General features: G+C 37.7%; 1 protein-coding gene across 1 annotated transcript in view; it reads right to left on the reverse strand.

Annotated features, from left to right (window-relative positions):
* The window catches only part of LOC139452140 (E3 ubiquitin-protein ligase RNF38-like), an 86,714-nt gene that overhangs the window by 49,388 nt on the left and 10,323 nt on the right, over positions 1-27,003 (reverse strand). Inside the window, exon 2 of the mRNA XM_071233477.1 lies at positions 25,152-25,529. Within this exon, the coding sequence (XP_071089578.1) occupies positions 25,152-25,491 (340 nt within the window). The 5' untranslated portion in view covers positions 25,492-25,529. The remainder of the gene's footprint in view (positions 1-25,151; positions 25,530-27,003) is intronic.

The raw sequence follows: 27,003 nt of genomic DNA on the forward strand, positions 1-27,003 counted from the left end.
TCACGTCACGTCAGCTTGATGTGGGAGGAAAGCCCGAAGTGATGCAGGTCTCAGACGTTTACCACTTTGGTGAAACCCACGAACCCCATGAGTTTGGCTATGGACAAACTGAAAAACCTATAAACATAATCAGGGGGAACCGGGATTCAAACCCATGATCATAGGTTTCTGGCATGTCCATGGGACCAAGGTATGGATTTGATTAAAGTAGTTCCTGCTATGGCACCTTATTTGCATATTTATCGGATCATGATACCGGATTGGTTGCTCACATCAAATCCATTATTCATTATATGACAATAGAACTTATCAACCATGCTGATTTATCTGTAGTTCAAATGATTCCCTACAGAATTACAACAAAGCCATTTACAAAGGACTTTCTCTAAACCAGAATTTTTGTTATCATGTACTATTAAGACCACATTCAAATTTTATGTAACTGTTGGAATGAAATCTGCTATTGGTAACTACCATGTAAAATCTGCAACACTTTCTGTGTATGTTATTATAAATAATTCATCCAGAGGTCCAGATAAGCTTTTGGTGTTGTTGGCATTTTAACCATGCATTTTAAAATCATTGGGTATTAGTAAAAAACACTGTTCATCTAGTCCTTGCAAACTGGTGTCGTGTGGGTTCGAGATCTTTATAGGACTCAAAAATACCATGATACTTCCACAAGAAAGTGTGATGGCAAATGATCATGATGTAACTGTCATCGTGGAGTTTGGCAAGGTTGACGGAATGCCCATTTATAATTTCAAAATAAGTTGCTGATTTGCTAATCAAATACGCAGGGTTACTTCACAATATTTTGATGATATGCACAAGTTTTATTTTTGTAGCGTATCTGTAATGTTGCGTATATGATACACTAGGATTTTATTTTACTGCATATTTCTGCATTTCTGATGCGTATACGCAGATACGCAGCTTATCTGGAGCTCTGATTCATCTTAAGTGTAGCTGATCTTTTTAGGATTCTCAAATAATCTTCAAACCAACAAAGAATATAGAATCATAGCAACATTACTTATCAAGTTATAAGTGGCAGACTGGAGACCCCACACCTTCACAAAATATCTTTGGAGAGAACCAAGACGTACCAGTTCACCCACAGAAATGACTTTCCTGTGACATTCTGATTCATTAAAGCGCATCCACCCGCTTTGTGACCAGCTTGATTACAGTCATCCTCGAACAGGGACAAGCTCTGCAATCTGTATTACCACATACCACCAGGAAATCACAATGGATGAAGCGTTGTGCACCCTGTACCCTCAGGAACTCACACTGTCAGGGCAACATATCAATGTTTACCACCCATACATCATACCAATACATCCACTAGCAAATAATGACTCCTCAACCATGAGACATGGCATTCAATCAAATTGTTTCATTTTTCACTTCCAGATGAATTAATATGCATATTTTGCAACAGATTTCTAATTGCATTTATCACATCAGCATGTCTGTAAAAACCAACTAGTGGGAGATAAAACCAACCAGCTGTCCATGTTGGATTATTCAGACTTACACAGAAGATTCAGCAAGGAGAATATTCAGTCAGGCTCACACAATAAAATGGAAGGTATCAGTTTAAATTTCTATCCTCATACATGTATAAAGCAGATGTTACTGACACTGTCAAGCTCTTTGCAGATGTAGACACGTCAGCATATGGTCATGGAGGGTTCATCATTCATGTCCTACCAAGTCCTACCCACCTAGACTGGAGTGTCACACACCAGCAAATGGGCCCACTTCACTCTGGGTGGACATATGCAAGTAGGAAAAGGTGTAATGCCCGAAGCGATGGAAAAAATAGGACTGAGACTGACAAGTGAAACTGACTTGAATTGTACATCACATGAAATCGACAGTTTTTCAAAATGAAGGTGAGGTGAAAAGGATTTAACGCCACGTTCAAAATTATTGCACTTCCCTAGTGACATTTCAAAATGAAAGTTTCCATGCAGAAATTTTTACATGCACATGGGAAAATTGACAATATTGTGTCTCTCTGTGGGAATTGAAATGATAACATCATGTAATGAATTTCTCCTGGGGTTTGCCTGTATTTACAGCCCTTGTATATTGCACTAACTGTCACTGACCAACATCTGTGACCGATGAACGAAGGACGGCTTGTACCCGTCCTTTCACCAATACACTCCATCACGCTTCACCGAATATCAATTTGACAATTATTTTTTTTCACCATCGACCTCAGCGTGGCCCTGGTGTCCTGCCTCGATATAATTTTTGTTTGTTTCAATATTACTTAATTAACTTTGCCAACTGAAAAAGTATCATCGTCTCCTTTCAACATACAGTGAGTAATATTTCATTTTGATTATTCTTGGTATTTGTCATATTGGGGGTCTCCAAAGCGTTATAACGAGGAGGGATGGGACATGGACTGGTTCATGTGGTACATCCAATAATGAAGAGTGTATTGATAAGACTCTAGGCTTGGTTCCATTCTATCTTACAAAAGAATACGGAAACTTGTAAAACAGCTAGTAGATAGCTAATCCATAATGTTTTTAAAAAATAGTCCAGAAAATATCAAGTTCAGATGTTGACCACTATTCAAAGCAGTTATCTGGAAGATTTAGAATCATGCAAAACTGAACTAGAAACAGGCCTAAATGTAAGAAGGGAAATGTCAATAACTTTTAACCTGGTGGATAATGATTTGAATAAGATAGTTGTTCTCAAGTAATTGAGCATAATTACTTAGACAAGTGGAGTTTAATTTTAAAAGAAAAGTGCAAACCAATTACCCAACAAATATTATAACGACATAATGAACAAATTACAGAATATTACCAATGGACGGGCAACGGAACCAAATGTAAACAAACATACCGAAATTGGAAAATGATAATTAATACTTGCTCATGAAAAAAAGAAGGGCTGCAGCTTTCATGAAAAGATGAATTGTATTATGTGGTTAACAGTAAAATCAAAACATGTCAGAGGAAATACAGGAAAGGCTGGAGTAAAAAACATGCCATATCTGTAAGGGATACGTTGTGGTCACATAAAAGAGGTATTCAATAAAAAACGAGAATTGCAAACAATTACCCTCCCAAATAAATCCAGTTTGGAATCCCTCGAAGGAATAAATGTATGACGAGGGTTAAATGAAACGATTTCATGTCTGAAAAACCTGAATAAAACTTAAATGCAAACTTTAAACTGATTGGTGAGAGTGATAGGGGTCCAGTGATCCAACTGCTACAATGAGGGCAGAGCTTGTCAGACCGATGCCCCTTGTAGAGGGTAAGGGTAGGTGAAGGTAATTGAAGGGTCGGAGGTGAGAGGACAATATAGGCAGGCTCAGAACAGGGTCGCAGCTGTGTGGAGTATGCTGTTTTAATCAGCATTATGTAGGGGGCTTAGTGAACAATATCGGTTAATTGTTCTTTACTCTTAGCAGCACAAATTAAAACAGCTGCCTTTATTTATTGATTTAGACAACATTATATATGTAGATAAAGAAACTATTTTCTTTGTTAAAAGATATGTGTTAGAAATTTGTCTGAGGTCTTTTTGTCTAGTATCAAAATATGTGGGTTTGGACCCTTAATATTTTCACTAAAGGTGAAAAAACACACATTCACAATTTCAGATAATCAGTACAGCAACTATCCTCTCATAAACTTTTCAAACAAACAAAGTTTATTTATTTTGCCAACTAAACTGATTATTATTCTTTAACTGTTTTGTAAAAAATAAATAAAATGAATAAATAATTTACATGTAATCCTCTCAACATTGTTTATTTTGGGATCACCTTATTGAAAGCAACAAAAGCATGAATACAGATTAAAACAACTTGTCCATCATTAACTCCCACAGATATTGAATTCACTCATTTGAGGACAATGGCTATTGAATATAACAAAATTACTTTAATAATTAATTATCTTTCAAGATTGATTATAACAAATAGGATTACATCATTAAGAAGAAAGACAAAAGTGAATTGCTTCTCAGAATAAATACCTAGTTAATCATAAGGAACAATTGGTCAACACAAGCAGTGGTTGCTTGGAAATTCAGTTCCTTCATTAACCAAAACAGACACAGATGCAAATCAAAAAGAAACACAACTGGTAAAGTTAACAAACTTGAATTTCTCTACAGACTGACTGAGCTTCTGTTCATGAATGAGTGAGTGAGTATGGTTTTATGCCGCTTTTAGCAATATTCCAGCAATATCACGGCAGGGGACACCAGAAATGGGCTTCACACATTGTAACCATGTCGGGAATCGAACCCGGGTCTTCGGTGTGACGAGCCAACGCTTTAACCACTAGGCTACCCGACCGCCCCGCTTCTGTTCATTAGACAGAACAGGCATTAATGCCTGACGGTGATATTCCAAACGGTGCCTGATTTAGAAGAAAACATTGTTTGACCACGGCAGATGATGCATGGTTAAACTTTTGCAGCAAAAAGACCTTCAAGCAGTGGAATACTGTGAAAAAGTCAGCAAAAACAGACTTGACATCTAGATAAAGTTTGCTTTGATTCAAATAGAAATGAAAAGGAAATGCTTCCGATTCCCCTGAGATAAAGGAGGCCAAGAATTGGAATTGTTAGAGAGGCAAAATGTCAGCAGTTGATGATAGTGATGAAAAAATGACAGTAAAAAGAGGGATATATTTCTTCGGAGTGCTTCAGAGGTATGGGAATTGGGCATCAAGCAACAGCTTCCGAATCCACCAACATTGATCAGGCTCTGTATCTGCATCAGTGAAATCGCTGCCTGTTGTAGTGTCAGGACCTGGCCCTGTAGTATAGGACAGTGAGTGCGACCATAACTGTAGGTTAACATCAGTTGGGTAGGACACCATACCATAGTATTTTGGACAGACACAAAGTACATAATGCATAGGGAAATAAGGGTATGATATCACACCAATATTATCGAGAGTGAGTGAGTGAGTTGGGTGTACACCCCTTTCAACAGTATTCCTGTTATATCATATCGTATCTGATTAATGTGGGATGAAGCTCGAAGTGATGCAGGTTTCAGACGTTGACCCACAAGCAGGGGTATGGTGCTGACAAACCTAGAAACATGACCATGGCAAACTGGGACTTCGAACCAACAATCATAGGTTCCTGGCATGCCCAAGGCATGCACAGCGAACTGCAGTGCATTAGACGACTGGGCTACCTGTGCCCCCATTTCAGGTATGACACCACACAAATATAATCTTGGACACAGTGCCCGTATACTGCAGTGCGGGTAAGACGGAGCTCAAGCTGGATATTCGCATGAAAACATATGATCATATGTACCTGGACACAGTGCATACTGTATCGTGACTTCAGGGTATGTTTTCCTATTAACACAGGAAGGCCAATGTGACCGTCAAAGGAAAACACAAAACAATGTTATGTGTAGACATCTACACTTAGGTGAACATGTAAGCACAAGTATGGTTCAGGCAGACCAAGTATCACGGACTGAGCTAATCTTGGATTCGAACCCACAAAGTGATCTTTAAGGGCCATAACTCTGCAAGGTGAGGTGAGGTGAAATGGGATTTAACGTCGCGTCCCAGATTATTGCTCTTATATAGCGACGTGAATGTACGTGTGTGTGTTTGTGTGGCTGCTTGTACTAGTCCGGACTGATGCCGATTTATAGTGCTAGTTCACTGAGATACCATGCCGCAGTTTAACATGAATACCCCACTCAGACACAGTATACTGACTCCGAGCCGACCAGTCCTTGTTTCAGCCCCTAAATGCCGAGCGTCAGACAGGGTAACAACAAGTACCATCTTTTAACGTCTTTTAGTATGATGCGTCCAGGGATCAAACCCCCGACCTTCCACTCTACAGGCGGAGGCTCTACCACTAGACCACGGAGGCGGACTCTGCAAGGTGAAATGCAGTGCATAGCCCACTGGTCCACACATGCCCCCTTTTGCAAGAAGCAAACGTGCAGGGAATCCTAATGAACATCACATGCTGGAAAGATAAATACTTATCACATGCTTACTCTTAACATATGAAGCATCACCAAGTTCTCTGGCATCCACCTATGCATGCCTCTTGTATGAACGCCTTGATGGTCTAGTGGTAGAGTGTCAGCCTGGAGAGTGGAAGGATAGCAGTTCGAACCCCCGCTGCCTTATTCAAAAAGACATTATAAGATGGTACTTGTTGTTACCCTGCCTGGCACTTGACAGGGGCTAAAACGTGGTCTGGTTGGCTCGGAGTCAGTATACTGTGCCTGAGTAGGGTATTCATGTTAAACTGCGACATGGTATCTCAGTGGGCTAGCACCATAAAATAGTACTTCGCTATATATACTACTCAAAAGAAGTTAAAGAACACCCAAATCTTTCATATTATTTTAGTTAATCTCACATGCCAAGACACATTAACTACAGTAATATGAAAGAATCAGGTGTTCTTTAACTTCTTTTGAGTAGTATAAGTGCAATAACCTTGAACACAACATTAAACCCCATTTCACCTCAACTCACCCTCTTGTATGTTAGCTACTTACTGGGTTGAATACAGTTCACAAACGAAATATCCTGTGAGAGTGTGCGTATCAAGGAAGCTGTACTAGCTAGATGAGCAAAGCTTATTATGTATATGAACTCTTCAGGAAGGCGGTGTGTCAAGACTCAAATCTCTGAAGGAAGAATGTCATATGCGACATCCTTAGCCTGTTGGAAGGAAACCACTTCAGTCTTATGACGACCTTCAGGGGTCAAGAGGAGGTCAGGGAATATACTCTTGACTAGATGCTGAAATACTTGTGGGGTATATCTGTCATAACTCCATAGAACCACCATGTTGCCAGGTTTATGCAGTAAGGTCTATAATTGTAAACAGAGATGACAACTTGGAGATAAATAATTCAGATCTCAGCGGTGATAACAAGGCCTCACAAATTTGAATGCTTGGTGTATTGATTTGATGAACTTTATTTTTGGAGGGGAAGTGACAAAAATGAAAGTAATATTAATGTACCTCAGCTGCCTTACCTCAAGCTAAATGACAGGGATGCTACTCTCATATATGTAACTAAAAACAAAACTAAAAACAAAACTTAGTCTCGATTGATTTATTAATTAAAACGCTCAAATACTTATTGGCTAATCAGATGGCGTCTGATTAAATGCATTCTTAATGCATTCCTGAAGGTTAGGCTAGAGGTTAAAGCGTTTGCTTGTCATGACCGAAGACCTGGGTTGGATTCCCCACTTTGGTCTGTGACATCCATCTCTGGTGTCCCTGCATACAGCTCTGGAAAACCTTACTCACTGTAAGATAGTGATGGTCTGCTACATGTCAATTATTATGGGTATACTATCACTATGGGTAATATATTTCCGTCATCTTCAGATTACTATATTTATCTACATTATCACTTTGTATAAAGATATAAGGCTAAAAAAACAGAAAATTGAACAAAAAATATTAAACCAGTATCCGCTTTTATTCCACCAAATAACTTGAGAAATTTTTCAAATATTAAAATGCCTTGAGAAAATCTTCAAATATTACAATGCCTTGAGAAAATCTTCAAATATTACAATGCCTTGAGAAAATCTTCAAATATTACAATGCCTTGAGAAAATTCAAATATTACAATGCCTTGAGAAAATTCAGATATTACAATGCCTTGAGAAAATTCAAATATTAAAATCATGGACCCAAACTACTGGTATGTATATTTCTCCAGAAAAGCGAGAAGACTGTACCTCGGTACCCTCAGTTGGCATTCTCTGGGAAAAGCAATCATTTGATGTGGCCTAACTTACATGGTTGCTAGATCAAAACATTAATTGAGTCAGTACTCCTATACAATAGTGAAATCTGGGGTATGGAATCAATCCTCAAGAACAACTCTGATCCATTTATCCTTGAGAAACTGCAGCTCAGATTTTGTAAATCCATGTTAGGTGTCAGAAAAACAACACACAACTGGGCAAGCCGAGCTGAACTAGGATTCCATCCTCTTATCTACACAGTACTAATAACAATACTTATTATACCTTCAAGAAACATTATACTTCAGAATGCTTTTGTTGAACGTACATCTTTGGTTAATAAACAATAAGGATGGCTATACCAACTCAATCTATTCTTAGAAAAAGACAATACATGTGAATAAGTAATTAAGGTTTTCTATTACCAACATTCAAAGAGACAATAAAGTCTAAATTTGACTCCTTCAAGGAATCTCTTCAAGATGCTAATACAGCTATAGGCACAGGAAACAAACTTAGGGCATACAGGACAAATAAAAATGAAATAAAGTTAGAACACTATCCCAGTCACTGAAGAATAAGAAAATATTGAGTGCAATTTTCTAAACTAAGATTACGAAACAATAAATTTACTATAATACTTTGAAGACATACAAAGCCACCCTACCCACTACATCAGAGGCTATGCTCTACATGTTCAATCACTGATTATGAAAAACACTACAAACTTCACTAAAGCACCCGTGAAGATTCCGGGGTAGAGTAGGTTTTCAGCAACCATTGCAAAAGGCGACTATGCTTGTCGTAAGAGGCGATTAATGGGATCAGGTGGTCAGGCTCGCTGACATGGTTCATGCATGTCATCCATCATTGTCATTGCATTGATAGATGCTCATGATATTAATCACTGGATTGTCACTGACTTGATTATTTACAGACCGCCGTCATATAGCTGGAATATTGCTGAGCGTGACGTTAATAACAAACCAAATATAAAAAAAATACTTCACTAAAGAAAGAAATATACTCTTTGGAATATTATCCACATAAAATGCAAATGTGAACAATCATGAAAACAAATTACTTCGCTACATCCTATCGAACAATGAAGCCACCAACATCAACTGCATGTGTTTCCATTTCTATAATTTGAAGCAATAAATACCTGTTGATCTTAATCAACCTATGTCATTTTATGTATATCATCAAATCTGTAATACTGATATTTTCTTTAAATGATTTCTTTGTGTTGACAGATCTATGTGCATGTGTGTGCGTGTGCATGTGTGTGCATGTGTATGCATGCCTGTCTGTCTATATATTGCATCTGTTCCATAATGGAATGTTTTCTGTAATAAATATTATCTTATCAGCAGCAGTCTCCGCCACACCATCTTGAGATGAACACAGGCATGGCTTCAGTGGACTTTCCAAATTCAAATTCACAGATAATTCATTCTGGACATTGCCACGTCCTAAGTATAGGCTCTTATGGAAACTGATATACTTTCTTACATTCTCATATTGAAGACACATCCAAAACATATTCAGATACTGTCTAGTCTATGTTATCTGCATATTGGCCAAGTCCTGGAGATGGCGCCAGCTTTGGATATTGAACCAAAGCACCAGGACACAGCGGTTGGAATTTAAGCCAAATTAGGGCCAGCCATCACATGGTGAAAACAGCCACAGATTAGTAAATCTCAACTTACTAATACTTTCAGCACTCAATCAATGGCAGTGGCAATCTCATATCCTTCTTCCTATCAGTCAAGAAAATTGGTAATTTCAAACCATGAACACGGAGGATACTAAACGATACAGACTGATACACATACACTGCGATGTGTGAGTGCATGTGTGAGTGCATGTGTGTATGTATGAGTGACTAACTGCGTGTATGTTTGTGTGAGAGCGTGTGAGTGAGTGAGTGTGTATGTGTGCGCACATGCGTGGATGTGACATATATTTAGACTCTCAACTGGTTCATTGTTTCTGTGTTGTCCTGTAGAGACAACTTCCTCTAAGCAATATTGAACTCCGAAAAACTGCAAGCCCTTAATCATCGTTGTAGAAGACATTTTGGAATTCCCTTTTTCCCCTATTTCAGGATGAAATATAGCTCTGTGATACTCCACAGCAAGATTTACACCGTGAGCAGAAACAGCCAGAAGAAGTAGAAGGAATCAGAGATGTTCCATCGACAACACACAAGGCAAGCACCAATACAGAATTAATAAACACGCCTTCTAAGCATGCAAACACCATGGCTAAGGGACCAGCCAATTTGCTTAACATTGAAGGATTGCAGTTATTCTTTTCTCAGAAAATATCCCCAACACACTGACACAGACAGACATCCAACACCCCCCCTCCCCCCCATAAATAGAAAAATAAAAACAAAATAAATTTTTAAAAAAAACCCAAAAACCTCCAAACAAACCAAGTATACATGGTATAAATTTTTTGCTCCATTCAGCATTAGAAATTAGTCCTATAGTCCTTGCCAAACTGCCCAGTAGTTAAGGTATCATCAGGACTAGTAGATATTTGCCATTTTTAAGGATTTTGCTATATGCTATTATAAAGACTAGTGGACTGAAACTGTTAATTTCTATCCCTGCCATTACTTAATGGTTGGTAGTTGATAGTGCTTAATCTACTAGGCAAGTCAACACCATAATTAAACTAAAGAAACTTTAAATTTTCATCTATTCTGAACCTTCAAAGACTGTTCAAACTTCAATACCGATGAATCTATGTATACCTGTCTATGTTAAAGAATGCTGGCAATTTCAAAAAGTATTGCCTAACCCTCACATAGGAAATGGAACCCTCCATCTTTAGAGATGGACCATACCATTTCTCCCATAAGGGTTGTAAGGCAGCAAGTTGACAAGGTTGTGACCTCAGAAAGGCAGGTGTTGGCCACAATGAAAAGGGCACATGGAAAGGTCTGCCAGGGGAAACATCCCCTCAGGCCAAATGAACAGCTTTTGGTAAATTTGACCAGAGAGTGTGGGAAAATGTCACCACATACCTCCATGACTGACGTAAAATGTTCCATACAAAGGCAAAATAGAGGTACGAAACTTTTGTCTCCCTTTTTTTCAACAATTCCAATTCATAAGAAACTTCAAGTAATTGAATAAGGCAGTATATTTGTAAAAAAATGTTTTTACTGATCTGCTGATCATAAGAAGTTGAGAAAAAAATAATGTGATAAGCACCATTTTTTATTCTGCTTCTTAATTATTCTGTGTTCACCACAAAAAAGATAACCTACAATGTGTTAAACAGCAAGACTGAAGTCACTGGTATAATATAACATGGCACAAAGGGCAACGGATTAAGATAACCTCAGAACATGTTTTTTCTAAAATGTCTTCTGTATTTATTTTTTTCTCCAAACATACCAACTAATAATTCACACAAGACATTTTTATTTTCACCAAATTAGGGCCTAGCCTTCAAAATATGAACACTAACTAAAGATAACCATCACCTTGCCTGGACTTGAGAACATTTACAGGGCTTGATTTAGCTATATAAAACATGCACCAGTGCAACCTATTATTTCAAAAAATGCAACCTAATATTTATGTCTCCATGAACTATGTGCATCTCAAAAAAATAATAATATGTGTCTGACTAACTCTTCATTGTTCTCCCAACATCGAAATTGAACGCAATACCTCTAAGCTATATTTACCAAAATATACCACTTATCCCAGTGTTATGCGTAATTTGTCATGCTTTGTTGGGCTTGACATCATGAAACTGTGGATACTTAGAGATTATGTGCACATGTTCCTTTAACATTTTACAGCAATACGTCATTAATTTGCTGACACTGCAGAAGACTGGCCTATGTTAACGTTGACAAATGTATGGGACCGAGGTGCAACCTGTTTTTGTCTGGGGCAACTAGGCTTTCATGTCAACATGTACCTGGTGCAAGTTAAATCCGGTTCTTTAAATCAAGCCCTGATTTAAAATAAGCAAACTTAAATTCATCAATAAAAACTACACAGCCATTTTATGACAAATTTATTGTCAGCTTTGACAAAATGTGACACTGTTCACTAACCACTGAACACTGAACACTGAACACGGAGTTAGGCCCTGGCCAGTTCAGTGTTCAGCACAACAGCTCTGTTTACAGCAGTAACTTAGCAACAATAAATCAACCCAGAAAAGATCATAATACAAATATCTTTCCAATGACATTATTTAATTTGGCAATTATCTGCAATATTTGCTGGGTTATGCTGAGTCGTGGAGAACATTATATGCTGCTCTATTGAGTTAGAGCGCCAGGCTGACAATGACAGTTGCATGGACGTACTACACTTCCAGTAAATTACATTACAAAGGCAACTAATCTCTGACACTGACTGCTCTATTTGTAGTTTAATTTTAGACATACATACTTTACCAAAAACAACCAAGTTGGCATTTTTCTTCTTATTTGAATATAAGGTTTTGACTTCAAGCTACCCTGTCTATCAAAATAACAATTACTCTCCTCAAGGGGAGATTCCTCAGACCTTTGAGAGGAAATCCAGTAACATTAACTTTTTTCACTTTTGAGGAATCTGATGCCAACTTAATACTGACTAGCATGCACAAGAGGATTGTAGGGTACCCTGTGTCACAAAAACCAACATCACTTTGCAAGAACACATTGTGCAGTACATTAAACTGCTACTTTAATGGTAGAGTGATAGCAGCACTCAATGAGGGACTGTGGGCAGCTAAAGCAGTATTGTTGGTTGTGACAAAGAAAAGTGCCTTTGACTGTCGCTAAAAATACTCTGCAATGATTTCCTTACTTTTTTCTGTCACTGGTATGCACTGATGATGCACTTGATTCACAGAATAAAAGTCAAATCATCTAAGACATTGTATATCTGATTATATGACTAAATTCACTCCACTTGAAAGTCATGTTGTGCTTGACGAGAATGGAATTGGAGTTGTTTCTTCAGCTATGGCAACACAGTAACCTTGATGATCAACCATATTACACAGTATCATATATCACACATACTACCGGATATCTTGCATCTCAGGTATCTTTAATATGGTATCTTGCATCTTGTATCAAGGTTGTGTAGTTTTTTAATCTAGCATCTAATATATTTTATCAAGTATCTAGTATATTTTATGACATATCTTGAAACAGGTTTCAAATGTTAAGTGTTTTGTATCATCCACGGTCTTGTATCAAGAATGGGTTTCCAGAATTGTACCCTGGTGAGAAATGAACACCAGTTGCTCAAATACATCTTACTGCAATATCGGTAACCAAGTTGAGTCTGAATGTACTGATGGTGCTACACCAGTGGTTTACTGGAGGCAAAATACATGGCCTTTTCTCAATAAATGGAATGGATGCTAATAGTATGCACTTCAAGTCCAATTGAAAGCAAACTAGTATAGCTGTTTGCACCATTGCAACCATTGCAATTCTACATCTATAGGTTTAACTGATTCTATCGTTTTGGACTGATGTTCCTTAAATCCACCATTAAGTTTAATTTCAAACAAGAAATTCAACATTGATAACAAGCAGATCTTCAGAGCATGCATAAGGTTATGACACCATCAACAGGGAAGGGGGACACTAGAGCTAGGCTCTCATTGCAGTGTCTGGACTCCTGAAACTTATTCCCATAGGGGTCACCAATAGATGCACCCAGGTAAGTCCCTGACAACATTCAAGATATGTACACAGAAGTCTCAGTGGAGTGTCAGTCAACCCTTATACACAGAAGAGCAAGTGAGTGAGTGAGTCTGGTTCTACACCACTTCTTGTAATATTCTAGCAACCTCACAGTGGCGCCACCCAAAGTTGGCATTGATCACACTTAGAACCGAGGCGGGGAATCAAACCTAGATCTATGGCAGAGTGAGAGGTGTTCAGCTCTAAGCTACCCCATAGCTCCTAGCTATAGGTAGCTGTGGCATGGACTTGGGGGGGAAGTGATACAGCAAGGTCAGGATACCTTACACATCACGATACGTATACTTATGTTATAATCATGTTGAAACTTCTTCAAAGTATTTCAGAGCAGGTTCAAAAGAGAAAAGCTTGCTGTATACACATGGTCATAGAGGTTATTTATTGAACTTGAAACGTTAATTTCATCACATTTTGCAATATTTGACTGACAATAGGTGGTAATTAAACAAGTAGTAAGTAATTTATTTCAGTAAGTGTATCGTCTTAATTGATAGAATAAAAAATCTATCGAGCATGGAATCATCGTATGAAAACTCACAATGCACAGATGTATCATTTCAGCCCAAGTAGCTGCAGCAGCAACACAACAATGCAGTAATGAAACTTCAACAGCAATTCCTGCTCAGCTGCACGACCCGAGTAGCTACACTACCTGCTGCAGCACCTGAATAGCTGCAGCACCTGAGTAGCTACACCACCTGAGTAGCTACACTACCTGGGCAGCACCTGAGTAGCTACACTACCTGCTGAACCACCTGAGTAGCTACACTACCTGCTGCAGCACCTGAACAGCTACACTACCTGCTGCACCACCTGAGTAGCTACACCACCTGAGTAGCTGCATCACCTGAGTAGCTACACTACCTGCTGCACCACCTGAACAGCTACACTACCTGCTGCAGCACCTGAGTAGCTACACTACCTGCTGCACCACCTGAGTAGCTACACTACCTGCTGCAGCACCTGAGTAGCTACACTACCTGCTGCACCACCTGAGTAGCTGCACCACCTGAGTAGCTACACCACCTGAGTAGCTACACTACCTGCTGCACCACCTGAGTAGCTACACTACCTGCTGCAGCACCTGAGTAGCTACACTACCTGCTGCACCACCTGAGTAGCTACACTACCTGCTGCACCACCTGAGTAGCTGCACCACCTGAGTAGCTGCACCACCTGAGTAGCTACACCACCTGAGTAGCTACACTACCTGCTGCAGCACCTGAGTAGCTACACTACCTGCTGCAGCACCTGAGTAGCTACACTACCTGCTGCAGCACCTGAGTAGCTACACTACCTGCTGCACCACCTGAGTAGCTACACTACCTGCTGCACCATCTGAGTAGCTACACCACCTGAGTAGCTGCACCACTAGCAGCAATACAAGCTGTCGCTGTCTCAATAGCAGCAGTTTCCACAGCAGTAATTCATGAACAAATACACCAAACACAAGCATAACTGGTGGGCATTGCAGGAAAATTACTTCATATAGGAGGGAAAATCATCACTTGAAACTATCTATGGAATTTCTCACGTGCACTATTGATTTTGAATATGAAAATTGGGAAAAAAATCTAATGATCCCTTTTCACACAAAACTTCCAATTTTCTATTGTGATCGTAATAAGGGCCTTTGACAACAGTGCATGCTCCCAGCATTCTGCAGTAGGGTATCATGTTGCAACATCATGGGCTGCTCTTCAGTGGTCCTGAAAAGGACGTTGAGTTCCATACATCAAGCATGTGCTTTGTGTGAAACCACCTATTTAAAGTCATACTTGAATTCTAAGAGGTTGTTGAAAAAAGAAGAAGTCCAAATCATCATTTCAAAAAATGCAAAGTAAACACCCAGTGTAAATATTATACTTTTGTATTATTTTTTCTTCAGCCAGTTGATTTAGACAAATCCATAGAACCAGAACGGGAACTGTGGAGGGCTTACAGGAAGTCAGTTTTCACCTGGACCTCTAAAAGAATATTCCAAATCTTAAACTCATTCATTTTGAAAGTCAATGTGCAAGCTAAGGCAATATTTCATTCTAATATTTTATTACTATGCACATGCGGGCTGGTTGTAATGCAGCATAATTTGTTGCAATATGTGAATGCTTCAAACAGCAATGAAACATGTCTCCCTTATTGCAATAAATAAACCTGTCAGACAAAAAACACAGTTATTTTAAATCCTTGTGTTCGACCCCGATGTTTTCGACACCAGCCTTCCTTCTCTCCACAAATTCCAATATAATCATTTTTTAAACAAACCATAATTACTGTTCCTGTGTAGGAAACCACAATATCAAAACTGATAATTTACATCAATACATATTTTGTTTTAAAAATCCAAATTTGCAAAATGTGTAGAAAATTCATAAAATAACTTGCTGTGAGAGATTGAGAGATCGGTGAGATATTTGTTCAAGGATTCAAGACTGATGCCAAGGCAGCCATGGAGATCAGAGCTCCTTAGTGTTCTTCATAGAACAAAAGCATCACATATTGTGCAACCACCTGTGTTGAAAATTAGTGTGTGAATGAGTGAGTGAGGCCATATTGTTTGAATCATCTGGGTTATGACAATTACACCATGACTTTCAGACTGAATTTGGTACAGACCACCACTAAGAGATTTGAGTGAACAAGCATCAGTTTTGTATGTACTCATATTGTGGATGAAATACTTGACCAATAGTTAGAGAAAGGCAAAGAATTATGGATAATTTGTGAATTGCTTTGGAAATCCATAGCCTTGACAAGGAACAGGTATCAGGGTTTTATGCGAAGCAGAAATGTGCGTGAACATACTACGTCCCAAGGGATGTATGATAATATCCATTGTACCTACAGCACATCAAGAGCAGTTATGAGTGTGTGTTATTTCATCCAATAATCATGACCACTGTCCACATGATCATTGATTCATTACAGGCTCTAAATTAATTGTCAAAACGTACAGTACACCACACCATTTCATTACTTTACAGGACCCTCATTTTGCCTGCATGGACCCTTAAAATTAATCTTTGGGGGTCCCCGGACTCTCACTTTTGTAAGTCAAGGTAAAGCCCTGAGGTATCCATAATCCAGTTGCAAATAGGTCATTCTAAATATTACCATTAATATTTTATTTGAAGCAACATTAGAAAATTTGGCTTTGTTGATCACAGCCAACAAATCAATCTGCTGGCACGTCACATAAAATCTTGTGTACTAACGTCATGCACACTGATGATGACATCATCTCCAGTTATTGACAATGCACTCGTGTAACATCTCGTTGCTAGGGGCCGCATCCCTAACAATGGAACAATAGGTGTGAAGTAGCCAATGAGCTTTCAGCAAAAATTATATCACAGAGGATTACGAGGAAAGATATCCATGACCTTATCATTAATTTTTATACAAGTAAAACAGGACCTAAGTTTTCGTATTTTCAGTGTTTATTAGCTTATGGATTTATTGACTTCATGTGACGAAATATACCATCTAGTTTGCATTACCGGTGAGCCTAAAGGTGTAAACTGGCATAGTCTTCCTATGCCAGTACATGATGGCGCCGGCCAAGCTGGTCGCCCTGACGATGTGGACCAGCCCTGAATATGGTACGGCCTGGCGAAGGGCCGACTCGATCAATATGCACTATTGACAACAGCAGCAACGGCACTCAACTGCATTGTAAACCTTGTGAACAAAAGGATGGCTTTGTCAGATGGGCATATTAATGTTTATATATACCTCTCCTAAAATACCAACACAGTAACAATTTTCTATGTAGTTGTACTGATATTATCAAAGAGTAAATAGTTTCTTTCTGTACTTACAAGGGTAGACAATGCTTGGTATCATTGATTGTCTAAATCCAGCATTTATAACAGAAATACTTCAGGCAAGACCTACTGGTATTCAGTAAAGGAGTGAAAACAATTCTCATGTTGTTTCTCCATTTATCCAACGAAACGCATTTTTGTGTCACCAAAACCATTTGAGAGACCTTTCCATGACAAATTGTTTCTACAGAATTAATCTTTTAACCTCATTTTTAGCTGTAGTTGAATAAATGTATGAAAGAAAAAATATATATCAATATTCTTATACCTGTAGAAAGAGGACATATTTTTTCGAAATTGAAATGACCTCATTTTTCGCAAGAGGTCTTAGGACCTAATTTTTTATTGTTCATTAATTTCAACTAAATTTCATTATGACGGCTATACTTTGTTTAATTATACCCACATTTGACTTGACTGAATAATTTACTTTCTGGACAAATTAAAATCAACAGACCAGTGATAAATGACATCTTATGTGGCCATAATATATTTGTCCTACAATACCGTTTTCTTTCAGCAACTTTTACATGATCCTACTACAGGGTATTTATTTAAATGTATAATTTCAAGATTAACATATGTCTAAAATTTGCTTTCAAAGAAACCTTTGTTAAATAGCTTCTAATATTTTCTGTCAAATATAAAGAGACAATTTATCATCTCATAAAGTACACTTGATTATTATCAAATAAAACAAGGCGGACAGTTCTCTGAATGACTCCGAGAAAAAGGTACAATCCTACTCTTACATCAATTATGGGGGCACGGGTGGCCCAAACGTCTAAGGCACTTTGCAGAGTTGCGTCCCTTTGGCACGCAAGAAACCTATGATTGTGGGTTCGAATCCCGGTTCACCCCGATTATGTTTCTAGGTTTGTCAGCATCATACCCGTGCTCATGGGTTTCACCGAGAGTGGTAAACGTCTGAGACCTGCATCACTTTGGGCTTTCCTCCCACATTAGGCTGACATTCCGCGATATAACTGGAATACTGTTAAAAGTGGCTTAGATCGGGCCAGGGACATTGACCCCTCAAAATATGATAAAATGTATGTCAATTTCTGGAACCTAGACAATCAATTTTCTCAATATTCAAATCAAACTGACGTTTTGTAAGAGTTTCCGTTTGTTATAATTGTCATGACAAACAATGGCTTAATCACACACTCGTCAACACCAAGTTAACAAACTATACAATTCAAACCATTACTATTGATAGTAGCAAAAACATTTGTTGACAAGTTTCAAACCAAATACTGAAACATTGAAATTTGTTTTAATTGGAAAATCAAACCATCTTGATTTCCAGCTAATTAAAAAAAAATAATGAAATAATGTATAGTGAGCAACAGCAGGACCTGTTACAAAGTAAAGCCAAAATACATGCTTTTTGATACTTTGAAGTTTTGGAAAATTTCAAAATAAAACCACCTTCAGTTCAGAATTCTTTTTTCATCTTATATCTGTCGCAAGGAATAGTGAGACATATTACAAAATAAAGCCCAAACTTTGTTTCCACGGAAACTGAGCGTGTGATTCCATCAATGAACTCAATACAGGCCGACAGTCCCCTCAGGTAGGCTGCCTGTCTGTCACATGTGCTATGGATTATTCAACGAGACCCGTGGCTTCACGCACGTGAAACAGGGCTAACAATGGCCGATCAATACGATCAATATTTCCCCCTCTATCCATCTGCTTTCTGGGATCGTCAATGGCCCCTCCCTTGCCACACCCACTTTCGAGTAATGAGTTTATCAGTCTTTATCAGTTTATGTCCACCTTTGGTCAGGGCCGCTGCACATGCAACTATCTATGTTTAGCATTCCTCATCACCGATGATGCAGACAGGCTAAGGCCAAACCCAAATTAACCAGGATTTTCCTGGAATAATGACTACAAAGTTTATACCATCTCTGAGAAAATATTATCGCTCTTACAAGTCTAAATATATGCGATATGCAGCACAATATTTTTGATAGATCATAGAATCTAGTCTGGTTAAACAAAGACAAGTATTGTAGACTTCTCTCGGGTTAGGAATTACAATTTTGACAAATATTGATGCAGATTTGAACTGTACAAAAATAGGTATGATGTTTCGATATACATTAAACTATGTTTATAATGAACACAATTATAACGAACCGATGGATATAATTAACAAATGTTTTAGCTCCGGCCATTTGCTGTATATATGCTGTACATGTGCTTATAACCATGATAACAAACTACTGTTATAACGAACTAATATAAGGTCCCTTCAAGTTCCTTATAATCATACTTTACGGCATATAAATGTAAATAGAATTGTTTAATGAACGTTAATAAGAACACAGTATTTCATAAGAAAATCTAAATGAATGACATCTCATAAGATGTGTCAGATAGGGCCCACAGAAAAGAATTGGTTGTGAAATATGAATACCCTCAACATTGTTTCTATGTCACTGTCCTTCCCTTGAATCATGTCTGTCGCTGGATCTCATGTCCTGGTCATCTGAGGTGCTGAAATTATCCATGCAGAGTTGTGTCCCTTAGCAGAACCAGAATCCCAGAATCACTCTGGTTATGTTTCTAGGTTTGTCAGCACCATACTCATGCTTGTGGGTTTCACCGTAGTGGTAAATGTCTAACACTTGCATCACTTTTGCTTTTCTCCCACACCTGATACACCATTTTATTACTAAAATCTTGTTTAAACAACTCACAGGACTTAAGGGCAGGCAACTCAAACATAAATAGAGTTTTTGGCAAAAAATAACATAACATGCTCCAATTGAGCACTTCATCCATACAACTGCTAGCCATATAGATGTTGCTGAAAATGTACAACATAAAAATGACCAATAATTCAAGATGAACAAAATGGTTGTTCCTGATGTTGATGAGGGATCTTCCAACAATACTGAAATTGAAGTAATTCTAAAGGCTTTCATAAATAAGTTAGTGAGCTAGGGCAGCATTTGTTGCGTTGCATTAGAGAATGGGAGTATTTACACTGCTCCGAGTTCATTCCAGGCCACATTTACTTATGACACTGTAATTCTCCAATCTCATTCAGCTTGTTTTGGAGTAGGCCCTTTATTTGCTTACTTTTGAGAATTTATCCTTCAAAATATTAATGTTATTAATCAAGAATATGAAGCTATAACATTGCCCTTGAAAATAAATCTTGAAGCAATGATCGCTTGGAGCGTCAGCAGTAAGTTAATATCCTGATAACAATAACATCACTTCTGATGTCATCATTAGCAATTGGTCGGTAAATGATAAATAGAGCACATCTAATATGGTACTAATTTAGTCCTCATGAAGTAAGCTCCTCTTTGTCTTACATTCAATCTGGTACCGGTAATACACTTGACATGCATCAACCCCAACAATTTGTGCTACCCCAGCAGACAAGTCAATTGTTCTTACCGTATATAAATCTTTTCAAAATTCAAAGTACAAAAATGTACGCTTTATCAAATTTCCTAAACGCTTCTTTGTTCTTGGCCCAAAAATAGAATATTATTTAAAGCTTAAGTTTAACCTTCAGGACATGAAGCCTATTCACCTATACCACCAAGGCAACATGGCATGCCTCAATAGATAGGAGGTTGCAAGAAATAAGAATAGATATATCACAATGCTTAGGGACGTGTCTCATCCTTAAAAGCCTTGGGGTACTCGATGACCTGAGGCCACGTCTCCCATATACCAGACCCACTGTTATTGTTCTGTTATTAAGGAAGGCAAACAGTGATGTAATAAGTGTTTAAATCAACGAGGACATTGTATATTATTTGGTACAAAAGTTAATGGTGAAGACAGGGGTATTGTTTAATTTTACGTGTCTATTCAGGAACATATTTGGTTTGATCTACTGAGGCTGATGAAGGGACTAAGTAGATTTTTACAATGCTTCAATACTGACTGCAGGGAAGTGAGGACATTGCTGTCATCACAGTGATTGAAGTCACGACAACTATGTCAGCTTTATGAAGTCTATCGCTCTCAATTAATTGCCTGAGGTGAAATGATAAGAATACATTGTCATTTGAAATAATCCCAACTTTCATAAATTAAGTAAAGTTTTAGGCAAAACTGACATCATTATGACACATCCAACTTGAAAATAAATGCAGATGGTTCACAAGATACAAAAATAATAATGAAATTCTGATATCAGTAAACATGATACCAAGATGCCAACCCCAAACTAAGGCGATTAGGAATATCTAGGATAGCGTCCAACATTAGTCATTTAAAAAACAACAATCAGTAATCACAGTTAATGGTTTTGATATAAAAAGATATCTTTAGTACTGCATTTTATTATCCTTACTCTTAAAAACTGGTAAACCTACTCACCACGAGCTATAACAAGTGATTATTTATTATTTGATTAATATTTGGTTGTAAATGTGACAATGAAAATAATGCCAAAAAAAAAAACCCAATTTTTTTCTTCCAAATTAATGGTAACATTTTAGAAATCAATATTACTATATACCTTCACTTTGAAACATTTGGTTTAAAATATCATGATTCTTCCCAAATTGTAACGGTTGCCATCTCTAAATAACACCCTAGAATACGGAGGATCTGATATCAGAAAAGCTCATTGATTATATTTGCATTGAACAGCAATCACTAGTCCATTAAAAATATAACTCTAAAATGCTTTTGGTAGTATGATGAGACTGCAATGGGAAGCAGCCATTAAAGAAGCTATGTTAGTCTGCGTGGCTGTTGTACACAAGACGGCACACACCTAACAAAACCATGTCAACGGACCACTGATCATTGCTGAAGCAGGGTATTGATGCTTATTTCAGTGACATGTCAATCATCATGAAATGTACATGCCCAAACAGAGACCTCCATCCATTTTTAACATTCACTTTGAAAGACACAAGTGATACAGCTTCTATGGAACAGGCATCTTTCTTCTGCTGTCAATCACACACAATGCCCATCCCCTGACCGGGAACTGCCTCTGCGTCACACACGTGTGTGCAATCAACGAGGGATCTGTGTCAGCGTGTGTCACACAGTGGCCCGTGTGTCGTGTCACAAGGAACCACATCTGTGTATAGACACACAAATGTTATATGGGAATTACTGATCAATTCCGACAACACTTTGTATTTGTAAGATCTCAGCTTCAAAATAATGTTTTTACGACATATGATAATGTTAAAAAGGAATATTCATATCCATAGACCCTAAAACATTGCACAAGGTTACAATAACACCATGTGATCACTACACGAAAAAAAGTTAAGAGAAAACATATGTTCATTTTGTCAAATTTGTTAAATTATATTTTTATTAAAAGTAAAAATAAGTGCATTTCGTGCTGCATATATAGGATAATTTATCACATTCAAGTTCAAAAGGGTTTATTTGAAATGTGTTTCTATCTTACATTTATGACCACTGTGTAATAGACATATTAAATAATATAATTTTTAATATTGTTTAAAAGAGACAATTTTCATATTTTGACATTAATAAAAAATGAAGATACAATTGACATCACTTCTAGCAGTAATAACATCAGAGTTTGAATGAATGGGTTTGGGTTTTGACATGTACTGCTTTGGTGAAACCCAGGAGCATTGGCAAAAGCTGACAAACATTGAAATAATATCAGAACAAATTTAGAATTCAAACCCACAATCATAGGTTTCCCTCACACCTAAGGGATGCAACTCCGCACAGCAAATTGAGGCGCCTAGGACAACTTGGTCGCCCATGCCCTCTTCCAATATGATGGTTTTCTGAGTCAATGGCACTATATTCCACACAACCTTACCATCTGCCCCCTTTGTGGAAGAGGAAACACAGAAACCGATAAGACATCACAATCAATTTTCTTTAGTCCTGGGACCGTGTTACAGATCATATTCTACGCATATTTTATTAAATTATTGGCCAGTGATTGCATGGTGACACCAAGAAATTAACAATTACTCAAACTTAGTAGCAAAGTTAATCAGTTAACACTGACTGAATTTTCCATCAAAAGCCAGTAGGATGACTTGTGGCCTTGTCTGACACAAAGGATGGAAATACTGAGGCATACAAAATCATTTACCCCCAAAATAATACTACTTTGGCCAAACAATGTTCCAACTACTGGGCTATTGATAAAAACGTGGTTAACATCAATACTATCAATATCTAGATTGATCTATATGAGACTAAAACTTCAACAATTAATTCACAAATCTATATTTCATTGTATCACCGTTAACGCCACTGCCACATTTTTAATCCACACTTCAAAATCTAAATTGATCAATACATTCAAATTAACTAAAGCCCTTAAGAACTGTATATAATAATAGATGAACCCCTGCAATCGATGATAGGGACCAAATTATATCCCGCTGCATAAAAAAACGAGTTAATTTCGACGTGAAATATATAGTATTAAAGCCACATTCAACTTTGCATTTTAACGTCAATGTCAAAATAGGAAGATAACAGATATTTTGGAATCAACCTACCACACTAACAGGGAGAATAACTGATATAACATATATATACGTCAGTGATGGATTTACTAATTTATGAAGTTTATGAAGTAGTCTCAAGATATATATATATACTCGTATATCTTGAGACTACTTCATAAATTAGTAAATCCATCACTGTCGTAACAGATTTGTTTAATTGCCTTGACTTATATGATTTTAAGACTGACATACTATACATCAAATTATAATTTTGGGTTCAACATCCTATGCTAATTTGAAATTCCTTTAAAAATAGGATGATGTACAGCTATATCTAGTCTGAACTTTTGGATTTCCATAAAAGTCAGGAAATTGTGCCTCAGCTCACCCATAATGCTGGGGACAGTAAAATCTACATTGAGACATATCATTGGAGACAGCTGACATACGTCTTGAACTTGAAATGAACTTGAGTGAGCCATTTTTATTTCCCTTATTGGTTATGAAACATAAATTGTAAATTTTAACTGGGTTGACATGCAAGAAACTTGAGTTTTGGTCCTCGGGCCAATCAAACTAGATATATATAGCTTCAGTGTTAAGAAATTATTATCATCAAAATATTCTTAGAATTATTCATGTTGAAACGGGTAAGCCTATCAACACATATAATCTGGATCCAGAAAAATAAAATTGGACAAACTTGATCTGCAGCCAATGTTCAATTTAAAACAAAAAAACCCTAAAAACATCTCAGTTGTGTGTATCAGTCTTAAAATGTATTAAGACCAACATAGATTCTTCACTGCATAAAACTTCATGTCTTACAATCTACTAGTTTGATTCAACAAGCTCTCTTCCTCATATATAGTCAAGGTAGTCTTCTTTCAAGACATAACTGAACCCCAATCTCCATCTTCTTCATTCAGGGCACATTTTTCTACAAGTTGTGATTAACAACCCACAACATCCTATGAAGATGGCAGATCACTGTACATGATATAAGTAGTACAAACTTGTGGTATATACAACATGGAGCTTGAAATTATTTCATGTGAGAAAATAACCAATATATCTATTTGTAAAAACCTGAATGTAATCATTGGCTATGTTTAAACTCAAGCTACCATACTAATGCTTTCATATATCCATAAAGGCTACAGAGCTTCTGCTTTCAATACACTGAAACACAAAAAACACTGCCAAAACCATTCTTTCTGGGCACATATTCACTTCTCAAAATTCAAAACAAAATTCTTTCTTTCTTCACAATACGATGTTTGTCAGAATCTAAGACACGACAAATCTGAAAATCCAATGCCGATATTTAAATGACAATGACTCCTACCTTGAATACTGCGTCTTCGAGTGCTTTCTCGTAGATCATAGAAGGGTGACGTTCTCTGTGGTTCTGTGGGGCTAAGGTTGGGACTGAGGTTCAGTATAGGGGGGCTGTGTGTGCTGATGTAGTGACCTTGACTCTCGCCCACTCCGGACACTGCAGCAGACAGACTGGCCAACTGACTGGCACCTTCGGGCATCAGTGCCACGGACTCGGCGCCGCACAGGTTCTCTGGACTTGGTACAAAGTTTGAGGTAATATGGCCAGCATGGCAGGAGGGTGGCTTGGGGAGGAGCTGGTGGTATTGCACGATTTGTGGGTCCTTCTGGGAGGCAGCAACAGGCATAATCACTGGCAGTGAGGCGCCACCGGGATCACAGCTTACTGAAAAATAAACCAGGGCATATTAATATAGAAACAGAAACAACTACTTAAAAATGATGATGCAGATGAATTCCCTTCTCTCAAATTAGAGGACTTGCTCTTATGTGTATGGGAAGGTAAATAATCTTTCAACACTGCAGCCAACACGATTCAGCAGTGTTTGAGTGAGTGCGTATGCTTTTACACCGCTTTTAGCAATATTCCAGCAATATCATGACAACGCTCAATCTATCTGTCCACTGTATCAAGATAAGTATTGCATCACGTCTACTGTAGTCACAATGCAATATGTATCTTGATACTGTAGTCACGATGCAATACATATCTTGATACAGTAGACATGATGCAATACGCATCTTGATTCAGTAGATATGATGCAATGTGTATCTTGATACTGTAGACACGATGCAATACGTATCTGATACAGTAGACATGATGCAATACGAATCTTGATACAGTAGACTCAATACAATACATATCTTGATATAGTAGACACAATACAATACAAATCTTGATACAGCAGACAATACAATACGTATCTTGATACAGTAGATACAATACAATACAAATCTTGATACAGCAGACAATACAATACGTATCTTGATACAGTAGACACAATACAATACGTATCTTGATACAGTAGATAATACAATACGTATCTCTATATGCCAGATTAAGAGCGTAAAGGCCATGAACTGTATAAGTATTTTTTATTTAGAAAGAAAAAACAAAGTCACTTTGATACATGACAGTCACTTCAGACATCACAGGTAATAGCAAGTGACAAAACCTTTTCAGTCCCATCTAGGACATCAAGCTTACAAACAGCACACAGCTCACAGGGCAAGACAGGGATTTTATTTCATTAAGTAAGTAAATTCTACACATTTTGTATGCTCATGTATTGTGATACTGGCCTGTATGTATCACATACAGTGTTGAAGGCCATATCACAGTTCAGTGTAGTTTCAGTGTATCAGTAGTCTGTGAAATCACAGCAGCATCTATTAATGAGGCTAAAAACAATGACAACCATCTGGCTTACATCTAACACACACTGTGTGATCACGCTGCAGTGATTGTTACATCAAGTGGGTATTGTTCAGTTTCATTACAAGGCAGTCTAATTGCTGGGTTGTCTCCCTTATTACTGCAGGGATCAAGCACCTTCCCAGCACGTGACCTCCTCCCAGTAACATCGCAGACAGCAGTGTGGAAGCCGCTTTTGCAAGCATCTTGAAATTTGCCCTTTAACCTCAAGACGTGGTGACACTTATAATATTGTGTATGTGTATGTATTTGGGAAAGCTATCATAGTGAATTTCGAAATGGATTATGGTTGATTTACTATTTCCCAGATGAATTTGTGTTTTGTTTGTTTAATCAGATTGGTTTGAGTTTGTAGACTAACAGAAAAGTACCCAACTTCCCCCCTTACATTCTTACTACAGCAATCACATGATAGTTGAAGTGA

The sequence above is a fragment of the Haliotis cracherodii genome, unplaced genomic scaffold, assembly GCF_022045235.1.
Source record: "Haliotis cracherodii isolate W230 unplaced genomic scaffold, xgHalCrac1.p SCAF_9, whole genome shotgun sequence".
Lineage (NCBI taxonomy): Eukaryota > Metazoa > Mollusca > Gastropoda > Lepetellida > Haliotidae > Haliotis > Haliotis cracherodii.